Source organism: Neovison vison, chromosome 4 (genome assembly GCF_020171115.1).
Source record: "Neovison vison isolate M4711 chromosome 4, ASM_NN_V1, whole genome shotgun sequence".
Classification (NCBI taxonomy): Eukaryota; Metazoa; Chordata; class Mammalia; order Carnivora; family Mustelidae; genus Neogale; species Neogale vison.
The window spans coordinates 215,599,062-215,612,395 of record NC_058094.1 but is presented as its reverse complement, the minus strand read 5'-3'; the positions used below and the strand labels follow the sequence as shown (position 1 = coordinate 215,612,395).

The following is a 13,334-nucleotide window of genomic DNA, read 5'->3' as shown; positions in this document are numbered from 1 at the left end:
GGATTGCAGCTGGGCCCACCCAACTTTATGGCTTCGTGATCTGACAGAATCCAGGTCATGACCTCCTGGTGATCTGTACTCAGGTAATTCTTCCAGCAGAGCACAGTAGCCTAGGAGTTGTTTGTTGAAAGATATGTGGTTCTCTCCCGCAGATGACACAACCCTGCTTCAGAATCCAATCTGTATTGTGGTTCTTCCATTGGTGCTTGCCATTAACCCCACAGGGCATCTTTTCTCCTTCCCCAATACCTTTAGTAGCATGGAGTTGTCTTGGTTGTATGACCCAAGTGATAGCGGGTACTTTTCTTTGCAGACTGGCCGTGGCTGCAGAGATGTTTTTGCCCTGGCCCTCACTCTAAGTTGGAAGAATTTAATGTCATCCAATACATGGATCAGGACAGTATTCCTCAGTGCAGAGTATGCTGCCTCCAGAGCCCTAAGAGGTCTAGACGGTGCTGTGCTTCATTGCTAGTGGTCAAACTGTGAATTCAATGATCTTTCCTCTAGACTGGACAAGATATTCTTGCATGCCCTTGACCACTGCTCTTTAGAAGCTTCACTGATGTGTGGGACCTCTGTTTTTTCATAGTGCTTATCTCCCCACCTTCTATCTTATTAAGACTGTCCACATTCTTGCCATTTCTTGCCATCCATTTAGACATGATGTCATTGAAAGAGTAAACCTAGTGGTGTTCTGCAGAATGTTTGTATGGTTCAGGTCCCTTTGCATTACACTGGGATGCGTTTCAGATGAGTCAAAAGCCCTGTTAACTCCACCAAATGATTGTACACAGTTGTTGATTCCCTTTTCAGAAAGGGATGGAAAATAATTCATTTGCCAAATCAGTGACCCCATGTCATACACTCATGGTCAGAAGATCCCTGCATTTAGATACACCGGGTTGAATTTGTGGTAATCTGGCATAATTCTCCAGTATAATATCTGTTTTTTTGTTTGTTTGTTTTAAGATTTTATTTATTTATTTGACAGACAGAGATCACAAGGAGGCAGAGAGGCAGGCAGAGAGAAAGGGGGAAGCAGGCTCCCTGCTGAGCAGAGAGCCCGATGTGGGGCTCAGTCCCAGGACCCTGAGACCATGACCTGAGCCGAAGGGAGAGGCTTTAACCCACTGAGCCACCCAGGTGCCCCAATATCTGGTTTTGTAGGAGCTCAGCTTGTGAATTAAATGGGAATATTTTGGGGACCATGGCCATGGCTTCTTGCAGTCTCTAAGGATGGCAGGTAAAGAGGTAATAATTAAAAAAGAAACAAACAATACCATTGTCATAACTTAAAAATTAATCAGTTAATATCACCTGGTACCCATTCCTTTTGAGAATGTGACATTGATTTTGATTTAGATATGACTGGGAGGGTGGTTTACGGTTTCGCCTGGGCTTCCTCCCTATGCCAGCTCTTGCACAACAGGCCAAGGAACCAATAATTGGAATTCTGCCAAATATACCAGATATGTCCACTCCAATTACACAGTTAGGGATTAGGGAAATTAATCCTCGTGGATTTGTGGAACCAGTAGACACTTTGTGAACCAGTCCTGGTCCAGGACTTTATTTTTTTAACTGGACCTCATACATCTCTACTCTAACAGGGCACCAAGATGTTGCTTCATACCCAGCCAGATCCTTGGGTATGCATTTCAACTTGGGCTCTTGTCCCAGGGTCTTTAGAGTATGGGACATTTTCTGCCTCCCCAGTGTACAACTACTCAAGCAAATGTGTGTAGATCCTTCTAGTTAGAAGCTGGGGAAATGTTGCTATAGACCCTTGCTCTGATCTTGTAGGATTTTTCTGTGGACTTGCTCTTTCTAATCAGTGAGTTTTATCTTTGAAAACTGACCTAAGTCCAGAAATGAGGCAAAAGATTATGATTCTCTACGGGAGCATTTGTCCTCATATCTCTTAATCCTCCCTTCTTGATTTCTTGTCATGGTATGGATTGAGCAATACCCATTTTATCTGAAAATCCATCTTGCTGGGGAGGGAATGCTGTATTAACCATCTGATAGGTCTCTGTAGGTCCAGCCCTGTTGGCTGCAACTTCAGTCTTGCAGTAATTGTACCCACCTTGCTTCAGTGGTTACATGGCGCCATGTGGTCCCCATTATTTTGGGATTCCATAATCCCAGTTGGTGTCAGAATGCTCATTCCATAAGCCATTTCATACCATCAGACCTAACCTACAGAGGAGAACTTCTCAACAGTGATGGTGTCCTTCTTACCAGTTTTTCATTGCTTTTTTAAGGGGAGTATCCTTTGCATCCTCTTGCAGAACAGTCAGCTGATGGATTTTCCTAATTTGTACCTAATATAGCAACTCCATCATGTCTATTTCTGTGAGACTTTCATCACTTCTCCTATCATAGCAATTCAAGAATTTCTACTTTACTTAACATGAAGCTTCTTTATTCAAGTTTTCAGAATGCCATTGAGTGTTAGCATCATCTTCTGGGGTTCCTGATAATATGCTAAATGCCCTACTATAGAGGACTGCTCCCACACTGAGAGACTCCTTTATCCAACTTGAAGTCCTGCCCCTTTTTATTCTGAACCCTCAGGATGCAGTCCCATGTGTGCTTTCCCATTCCAGCTGGTACATACTGGTTATGTCCTGCAGCCGATCTTTTGAGGTGTGATCTGTTCATTCTTGGTGCCTGTATACCAAGGCACATGGCTCTGGCTGCACATGTGCAGTTGATGTGACAGGTCATTAGGTCATTTGAAATGCTATCAGGAAGGGTAATGTAACATTAGATGGTGTTTGAAACTTGAACCAAAAAACAGTCCTCATTAAGTTGAGTAGAAATGCCAGAATTGCTGTAGTAGAGGAAGAGATGATTAAAATCTCATGGAAATAGTGGCTATTAGGTGTAGCTGGAAAATCCACCAGTTGACTATTAAACCCTTAGAATGAAGTCAAAATTATTTCTAGACAGCAGAATCCTTTCTTTCTCTAAAAGGATACATTATTTGGTGCTTTTACTTTGACATAAATTCATGAAACCAGGAGGGGCGAAATCTGAGTAATTTTGGCAAATTTTGTCTCTTTCTCAGCTGTCTGGGGGCTGTTATAGCAAAATAGCCCAAATTTGCACAGAAAGAAAGTGTAGTTAGTTCTGCCAGCAGAAGAGTGTTTTCCTCAATTAGTTAAGAGTAAAAGTACAGCCAGTTACCTCCTGGAATGTCATACTGTCAACAAGATTATAGATCATATGGCTTCTCTGAAAAGCTGCAATGATTTGCATTTGGTAACTGTAGTAACATCAATCCTATCTTTGGGAGAAGTTGTTTTTAAACAAAACAACCTGCTTGGTGAATATCATCAGTGTTATAATTTTATTGGTAAGTATCATAGGACAATCAGATGAAATTAATTTTCATGGATGATCATTATTGTATTGTAGCTGGTTGTCTCATTAGGAAAATACTTTCATAGAAGGAACTTCCCAGGTGTTCTAGGACAAAAAAACAGACCCAACAGTTAGTTTCATATGCAGTTTGGGCCATGTTGAGTGTAACAGCAAGTATCTGTATAAAACATTTTTGTCCTCAAATCCGGGTAGTCATAAAAATATAAAATATAAATATCACAGTTAAAAGTAGTTAACATGTAGATTAAAATGTAAATCAGTCGCCATTGTTATAGGCCTAATCCTAATTATTCCTTAATAGCAAGGTCCTGGGTTGCAAGCCATCTGCTTCGATGAAGTCATCTGTCTCTGAAATGACTAAGTTCTGGAAATCATATCTTAGACTCTCCATATAGTCTGACAAGTTCATGGTAGCCATGTTAACTTTACTAAGATGACTGTGCCCGAAATTTTGCTTCCTCAATATACGATCTATAGTTTATAGCAGGGGCCTTCAGATAAATTAATGGGAAAAGCAGAAACGATGAGGATAATAAGACTGACGAGCTCTGATTAATGCATTGTAATTATCAGCAGCATTAGAATGGAAGGACGCAGAATGTTTTATTGAAAAATAATAAAGTGTCAATCTGTGTGTGTAAGTCAGCAATTATCCTGGACCAAGAGCATATTATGGGCAATAAAGGCATCGATAAATTTTCAGAGCCTTTAATTAATGCTATAAAGTGTATTGTAATTAAACCCAAGAGGCAAGAATTTAAGACTTTTTGAAGATCATTTTAATAAAGCCACCATAGATTCATAATTTATAGCACTGTCAGAAATTATAAAAACATTGCTTCCTACAATTCCATTTATAAAGACATCATTTATTATCTTTCATTTTAGATGACCACATAGATTTACGTTTTGGAAAATCTTGAGTATTCATACAAATTTTAGATTAAGACTAGCAAAACAAGTATAGGAAATTTAGGTAGTTCAGGTAAATTGGATTTTCTATGAGTAAATAAACTCTAATGTTGCATAAACTAGAATATTAATTCTGCCATTTTGGGGGTATTTGTTTTATTCCTATTAAAGTACAGTCAGCACAATGTTGTGTTAGTTTCAGGTGCACAACATAGTGATTTGACAAGTCTGTATGCCATGTTATGATCAAAAGTATAGCTTCGGTCTTTTACCATACAATGCTACAAGAAATCATTGGCTGTATTCCCTGTGCTGTACCTTCCATTTCTGTCTTATTTATCCCCTAACCAGAAGCCTGTACCTCCCATTCCCTTTTACCTGTTTTGCCCATCCACCCACGCACACCCCTGTCCTTTGGCAACCATCGGTTCTCTGTATTTATGGGTCTGTTTCTGTTTTTTGTTTGTTCATTTGTTTTGTTTTTTTAGATTCCCCAGAAAGCGAGATGATATAATATTTTTCATTCTCTGACTTAAGCATAATACTCTCTAGGTTCCTCCATGTTATCTCTATGACAATTTCTTTTTTATGGCTGAGTTTCTTTTTTTCTGACTGTGTGTGTGTGTGTGTGTGTGTGTGTGTGCGCGCGCGCATGCGCGCGCACGTGCATACATCTTCTTTATCTATTCATCTGTGGACACTAGATTGCTTCCATATCTAGGCTCTTCTAAAGCTGCACTAGCCTAAAGGGTGCATATATCGATGCTACTAAATTTTCCCTGTGAGAAGACCAAGGAAAAAGGCATATTAGAAAAATAGCCTAATATGGGGCGCCTGGGTGGCTCAGTGGGTTGAGCCGCTGCCTTCGGCTCAGGTCATGATCTCAGGGTCCTGGGATCGAGTCCCGCATTGGGCTCTCTGCTCAGCAGGGAGCCTGCTTCCTCCTCTCTCTCTCTGCCTGCCTCTCTGCCTACTTGTGATCTCTCTCTGTCAAATAAATAAATAAAATCTTTAAAAAAAAAAAGAAAAATAGCCTAATATCTACTGATTAACATTGTCAGGCAGGGTACACATATGGAAGACTGGACTAATAGTTTGTCAAGGGAAAATGTCAACAGCTTGTATGTACTAGGAAAGGGATTGGTTTATGGTGGTTTTGTTAATTGAAGAGTAGAGGTTGTACTCTGGATAGGGCAGAATTCATCCACGAGTCTCTGGGTAGTTGGTCAAAACAATTGTCACTTTTTATTCGTTGGGGGATAAGGTTTTGGATTGGTTAGATTAGATTGGTGTAGGTCTGTGCCTGGGTCACTCAACAGTCAAACAAATATCACCCCCCCCTTTTTTTTTTCAGATTTTATTTACTTATTTGACAGACAAGTAGGCAGAGAGGCAGGCAGAGACAGAGGAGGAAGCAGGCTCCCTGCTGAGCAGAGAGCCCGAAGAGGGGCTTGATCCCAGGATCCTGGGACCACAACCTGAGCCGGAGGCAGAGGCTTTAACCCACTGAGCCACCCAGGCGCCCCACAAGTACCCTTTTTTATAGGCTAAAAAGATGTTTTCAGTTAGGTGGCTGTGGGTCTACTCTGGGGTCACTCAAAGGTCTTAGCTATGTATCAGCTTCAGCTGGTGGTGCTCAAATGTCACAGTTGTTTGTGAGCCTAAGCTGGTTAAAAGCATTTGCACTGAAACAACACAACCGGTTTGAGATCTTTAGTGAGGTTCTGCCCGGATTGGAAACATTCCCTTTTTCAGTGTATTAAGTAGCTGTGGTATTTATATTCCATTGGGTAAGCTTATAAGAGTGTTAAATAGTTTTATTTTAGAATTTCATCTTATTTTTCTAGAAATAATGAACTTGCATCTGATGCACATTTTAGATATCAAATATACAATGTGTAAAAATATACATATTTTTCAAAAAATTATAGAAAGTACTTGCGCAAAAATACTTCCAAGTTCTCTGTTTGGAGATAAATATTGGCTTAGTCTTATGATTCCCTTGGGTTTGCCTTTTGCAATAGTTTGTGAATCTTGGACATGGGAGTAGATATGCAGAGATTTATTTTGTTTTTATTGTTTAAAATTTTGGAGGCAAGAGCAGTATCAACAATTCTGTTGGATAAAATGAAGTCAAACAGAGCATCAGGCAGAGGTCAGGAGATTTCCTTATCCAAACCTCAGTTAAGTACACAAACAGTAAAATCATTTGTTTGTTTCAAGTAAAGCCTTTTTTTTTTCCCCCCTAGTTTAAACCAAGGCCATAGAACTGAGGGCCATTTGGTATATGCCCTAGATTGCAGAAGAGAAAGATACAGCAGAACTTTAGCTGCTCAGAATAAATGCTGTTTAAACTTTAGTCCAAGGACTCAATTTCATTAAAAAACTCAACCAAAAAAAAAAAATGACCTTATCTCTCAGGGTTCATGGCATTTATACTTATAATTCTCAAGTCAGATCCAAAACATCTGACCTCACATTCCTATTTTGCTCTTTGATAGTGATGAGCAAAATAGACCTTAAAAATCAGAGTCAGCTGAAATTCAGTAAGGGCATCTGTCAGTACCATAATATTAGATTTGGGCCAGCATTTAAAAATGGGTAATTAGGAATCTGGCTCTTTTTGCTGTGCTGAGATCCGGCCAAAATCTCCCCATTGCAGGTGGTCTGTGGGAACCGGGTTCGTGAAGACTTTGATGGGGTTCTATTTATGTCTCTGTGTTAGACAATAATCCCCAAGCCATGGCTGCTGTGATTCTGCCAGGATAGCCTCCAAAACAAAGCACGGACCTCATTTCCAAGGGACCCACCACAATTCAGTATTAGCACAGTGCCCAGAGCCCTAGTTGTGGATGGCCTCGTTGTTTGTGTCTGCTATCAGTGTGGCGTCGGGACAACAGGGGACTCACTGACTGTTTCTCCCTGAAGCCAGAAGGCCAATATTCAGAGAGATGGGGCTAATCCACTCTGTACCATCAAATAGAGTATCTCCAGTTTTCTTTGTCACTGGAGGGCGTTACTGGCAGGTGGTGGAACAGGTTCTTAGGTTCGTGTTGATAGATCCTAGCAATAAAAGTATTCCTTCATTTATATTTACTGGGTAAGGATCTCTGCAATATGCTGCCTCATTTGATATTCAAAACTGTTTTGTGGTATAGGAGAAGTTTGTAGTTTTAGTCTCATTTTCAGGTGAAGGGAGACATTGGAAGGGTTAAGTGATGTGCCTCAGATCACCAGGCCAATAATTAGAAGATCCAAGAACTCTTCCCAGCTTTGGGATCTCTTCATCAGCTTCTGTTTGATCTGCAGTCACCTGATATAGAAACTGCTAGGACAGGGGCTGTGTGATGGCGTCCAGGACTCTGTTCACCAGTACATCAGACCCAGCAACATTCAGACTTCTAGTTGCAGCTAGAAGTCACCAATCTGCCATACTGATTGTTAGCCGTGCAGCATGTCAACGTCACAGACTTAAAAAATGATAATCAGACTCCTACTAACTTGCCCTGTCTGCAGGGGTTGGAGGAAGGTGCAGTAAGGGGCATCTTTTCAGGGGGTTTGGGTTCTGTTTTTAAGGTCTGGATAACAAAAAATTTATAACTGGATCACGATGTAGTAGCAGTGACTTTCTTGTTCAATTAGAAAATATACTATGCTTGTGAGTTTCCAAAAACTATGCTGAATTGTAGAGACCTATTAAGAAATATTACAGGGTGCCTAGATGGCTCAGGCAGTTAAATGTCTGACTCGTGATAACAGCTCAGGTCTTGATCCCAGGGTCATGAATTCGAGCTGTGTGTTGGGCTCCACAGTAGGCACAGAGCCTACTTAAAAAAAAAAAAAAAAAAAAAAGGAAATATTAGAAGGATTTCTCTCCAAGAGCTCATAATTCCATTGAAGATATAATTCATGTGCACGTAAAATAACCAGCAACTTAGGGCAATGGTTCATTAATACTAAGGAGAGGACCACATGGGGGAGGGAGGCTGATAACTTAGCAGGAACGGCACAGTGAATTGAGGTGATCTTAGAAGACTTGGATTTTCATGGCGGAAATAAAAGTCAGATGCTATGTGTGAAAGAGTGGTAGGCATTCTAGATGACGGCTTGAGGATAACAGGGAAAAAAATGGGCAAAAACATGGAAATAATGGAGCATGTTGGAAATATAATTAAATCCATCCTACTAAACATAAGAATCTACAATAGTGAGGGGGTGAGAGACTGATGTCCAAAAGTTGGGGAGGTTATGGATGGCTCTGAATGCCAGTAGGAATAGTTGATTCTCTAATCTTGAAAGTAGTTCTTCGGGTGTTTTGAGATAGACAGTGATATGTAAGCCGTGGCATTTTCCCTGGTGGCTGTGCCCAGGAGAGAATGAAGAACACAGGGGAAAACAGACTGTCCAGGAGAAAGAAGTTAGTAAATGGAGCAAACGTCCCGATGCAAAGTGACCCATCAGTGGAGCTTGATGGCTGCTGGCTGGGGGGGGGGGGGGGGGGGGGCGGGCTGGGAGGAGGGGGCTGAGGAGACCTGGTCCTGCAGACAGCACTGGCCTGGAGGTTCCTGCGCAGACACTGCCCTTGCTTCAGTTTACTTGCTCTTGGCTACAGCTTCCTTCCTCACACAGCCACAAATTGTTCTGTGGCTCTAAAAAGAAGTTTTATTCATCTCTCTTTCACCCAGGCCGTCAAGAGTGGCCCGAGAGATGATGGCAAGCTTGGCAGACACCTCCCATGTGAATTCATTCCTTCATACTCGGTGCCGTCTTATACCACATTGACTCCTATTGAATCTGATTGTACCGCCTTGAATTGAAAGGGCCTGCCCACCTAACCCTTTGGCCCTCTGACTTTGTGTCCTCTGTGTGAGCCGTTTCTGTTGGGGAGTCCTCACTCTCGGTGCTGGCCGGATGTGTGGGTTGTTGCTGGCCACACAGCCGTGAACGAACAGCCCACCAACCCTCATACTCCGTCCATGTGTGTTTTACAAACAGTGCGTCCTTTCCTTGGAAAGTGACAGTATTGTTTGGGGAGAATTGAGCCTATTAGGGTCCCCAAGATCACCTGTTTTGAAGATTCACTAGGATTCCTCCTAGAACTCTGTAAACATTACAGCTGTGATACATTACAATGAAAGGCTGCAAAGCAAAATCAGCAAAGGGATAGGAACATGGGGCAAAGTCTGGAGGAAACCAGGTGCAACCTTCTGAAAGTCCTCTCCTAACAGAGCCACACAGGATGGGCTTCATTCCTCTGATACGAGTGGTGACAGCACATGTGAAATATTGTCTACCCGTCTCATTAGAGGGCCAGTGCCCAGACTTTTTATGAGGGGGGTTGGTTATGGAAGCACCTTCTGCATGACACATTCCCAAATCCAAGACTCTCAAAAGGAAAACAGTGTTCAGCATAAACCACATTGTTTGTACCCACATTTTAGGTGCAGTGAGCCACTCTGAACTGTTTGGGGGAATTGGGGCACCCTCTTCAAATCCAAGTTTCTAGATGCCAGCCAAGGGCCAACCTTGTAAGCAGGCCTTGTAAGGAGAGCGGTGTCTAGCCTGTTGGGTTCACTCCTGTGGACTTGGAATGATTGTTAGCACTTCAGTTGCTGACAAACGGGTTTTTGATGGAGAAGTGTTTCAAAATCCCGGGGAGTCTTATGTTAAGTCATGTTTCTGGAAGTGAGATTTGAGTTTGGGACAAAAGAAAAGGATTTCAGGAGGAATCATGGAGCCCAGAGGGCTGAAAGTGGTCCTGGTCTTCTGTCATACGCAGGAGATGAGAGAAGCAGGTGGAGAACATGAATGGGTTTTAGGAACCCAAGAGAAGGGAAAGGATCAACATGGAGGAAGTGCTCCTTAGTGTAATGCTGCAGATGGGTAGGAGTTTGGGGCACTGAAAAAAAAGTGCCATTGGGAAGTTTTATAATACTGTGTAAATCGATCTTTTCTCTTAAAACGATCTGTATACGTTAAAGCAAGACTTTTTCACCCAGCACCTTAAAAACTTTCCTGCCCATTGCATCTTTCTCTTTTCTTTCAATCACTTTACAAAATCCCTATTTCAATTGTTTTGAGGTCATTGTCTTGCATTAGTTTATTTGGGTTTAGATGTCACAGGCAGATAGAAATGGATGATCTTTGGGAAAGCTAAACAAAATTCTTTTAGCATTACTGCCTCCTTCTCTCTGGTAATTATTTGAGGACAGCAGCCGCCAAAAAGCATCTTTTCCATTCTTGATGGAAAAGTAATTCTGTTTATTCATTTAAGAGGATTGTGTTTGCTATTCCATTAATCTCATTGCTGTTTGCTAGTGAAGAATGAAAATTGAAAGCTGCTTGTTTTGAGTCCCAAGAGGATGGTGAAAGTGTTTGAATTTCCTATGACACTCTTGGACTCTTCCCAGACCTTGACTTCTAGGTCTTAGCTCTGATACTTAATTTCTCTCTTTGTGGGTTCTCAGATGTTAACATTGTGCAGCCCCTCGGAGATGGTTGGCCATTATTACAAAAAACCACATGACCCAATAGTGGCTTTTCCTTCACTTGTAATAAAAACCTATCTGAACCATGTTTATTTGGGGAAAAGAAACAACTCTTTTTGTGGTTGACTTTGAGTAATTAGTGGCACAGCAAATACTGGTACCTCCTCTAACACTCAAGGTGAATCAGGAATGGGACATTCTTGGATGGCAGTGCCGAATGTGGTATTTGCAGTCCCTTGAGTCACCTTGAGTGGTGGGGCCACTTTTGGCTTTACTCACTTCATTGGACTTCAAGAAGGCAAATGCGTGCAGTGATTGAACTGGTTTTAAATTCTCTATCTCTTGTCCTAACATCCCAGGGCTTCCAGCAAAAATTCTCCTTCCACAGTAAAGAGATTGTGGCCATCAGCTGTTCCTGGTGCAAGCAGGCGGTAAGTTTGGGGACAAAATGAAACAAAATGGGCTTATGTTTTATCACAGCAGACTACATCATTACTTGAGTTACTGTCTACAATTGAAAGGTTATTCTAATTTATGATTATTTCTCTCAAATAGGGCCCTTGAAGGAAGAAAGATTAAAACTATAGAACTGTAGTCTATATGACCTGGAAGAAACTATAGAGGTCAATTAACTTCTTCGTTTATATACACTGAAGCCTAGGATCAGAGACTTGGAAATCTTCCCCTGTTCTAACCCTGGGTCTAGAATCAAGGACTTCTTACTCCATAGACTGTATTTCTTCTGCTACTCTAGATTGTTGATAACTGCTTTGTGGTTGGAAGTTGCAACATTAGGTAATTCCTGTAACACCAGAATCCAGCCATGTTGGTCCTTCTGTTTTTGATGTGGGTGACTGTCCTATGGGGTGGTGTTGGGGTAAGGAGTGATCTCGTACCCTTCTTTAGGCTTGGATACTGTTACAGCTGTATGTATGCTCATCGAAATATAACTCTTCTTTACATTTCAGCATATATATTCAGTAGGATCCAATGGTAGTTTCCCTGTTTTTCCCTTTTATTTATCCTTTGCCCATTTTTTAACACCTCTGATCCAACCAGATGGTTCATTTTCTTGTTTGCTTATGTACCCATTCTTTTCTTTAACCAGACAGTGCTAACTCATGGGTTGGCCGACTATGGCCCATAGACCAATCTGACTGCTCCCTGTTCTTATAAATAACATTTTATTGGAACACAGCCATGTCCATCCATTTATATATCTTCTGTGGCTTCTTTTGTGTTACAACAGCAGAGTTGAGTAGTTATATCAGGGAAAGGATGCCCCTCCCCCCCTTAAAGCTAAACTATAGAAAAAGTCTGTGGACCTCTGCTCTGAACCCTCAGTTCACCTACTTTGTTGAATGACCATATAATTGGGACATAGAATCTCCTCATTGCACAGACAGCCTGAAAAGAAAGGGCTGTGGTGTTCCAGGTAAGTTAAGGGTTTACAGGAAGACTTTAGCCCTCTACACACATCAGATTTAACTAGCCAAACAAGCCCACAGGGCCAGAGCAGATCCGTTTAGTTGCAACGTAGAAAACTGACATTTTTGTAGGTCAAAACTTTTGCATTTGGGGAATTTTATAAAGTTTTTAAAGTTGGACCTAATTTCTCTAGCTTAATTTCCCTAGGCCCCCACGAATCAGGAGAAACTACTGTCTCTAGGTAGTGCAGTGGTATTTCCTTTCAGTTATTTTTTTTTTTAAAGATTTTATTTATTTCTTTGACAGAGAGAGATCACAAGAGGCAGGCAGAGAGAGAGGAGGAAGCAGGCTGAGCAGAGAGCCGGCGATGCAGGGCTCAATCCCAGGACCCTGGGATCATGACCTGAGCCAAAGGCAGAGGCTTTAATCCACTGAGCCACTCAAGCGCCCCTCCTTTCAGTTATTTTTTACACAAATACTCTTTGTGCTTCTGTTCAAGAAGCTCACAAATGTAAAGTCCTTGAATGAAACTATACCATCAAGGCAGTATGTCCACCTGGAGAGAAAGAAGCTAGTTCCAGTTCTAGTTCTCCCTGACAGAGTCTGGGCTGCTGGTTTCCTTGATCTGGTGAAGCCCCACCTGTGGGAGAGCATCATTGGTAGTTCGAGCTCCAGTAGAAGGCATCTGCTCCACCACTGTAGCTACCAAACTGTGGTGAGAAGGCTTATTTAGGGCCCATTAACTTGGGAACTCACTCCCATTTTACATGGTGCCCTTGTTCTCTTGTCATTAATTCATAGTCCAGTTGAATCACGTTGTAGGTGATTTTTCAAGAAGTAAAGATACGAAACATTTTACGACAAATTACACTGGCGAAATATTTTAAGCGTACAGGTAATCCATTCTAGGATATCTGATGTCCGTAGGAATTTCTGCTGCAGGAAACAAAAACAAAAACTGGGTGCAAGAGCTGGATTTTTGGGGTTTAGGCTCTGACTTCACCTTGTAAAAGTTAGACACTTTGGGACATAGCTCTTAGTCTATTTAGATTGGTGATTACTCAGGTATAATTAGGTCATCTCAGAGAACTTGACCATTTTAGAAGTGCAGTGGGC

The 13,334-nt window shown here is 41.6% G+C and overlaps 1 protein-coding gene across 6 annotated transcripts in view; it reads left to right on the top strand.

Moving 5' to 3' along the window:
• DGKI (diacylglycerol kinase iota) overlaps positions 1-13,334 on the top strand; it is a 438,228-nt gene that overhangs the window by 204,661 nt on the left and 220,233 nt on the right. For all 6 annotated transcript variants that reach the window (XM_044246656.1, XM_044246655.1, XM_044246660.1 and 3 more), the window contains one exon: positions 11,150-11,221. In XM_044246656.1, coding sequence (XP_044102591.1) covers positions 11,150-11,221 — 72 coding nt within the window. The remainder of the gene's footprint in view (positions 1-11,149; positions 11,222-13,334) is intronic.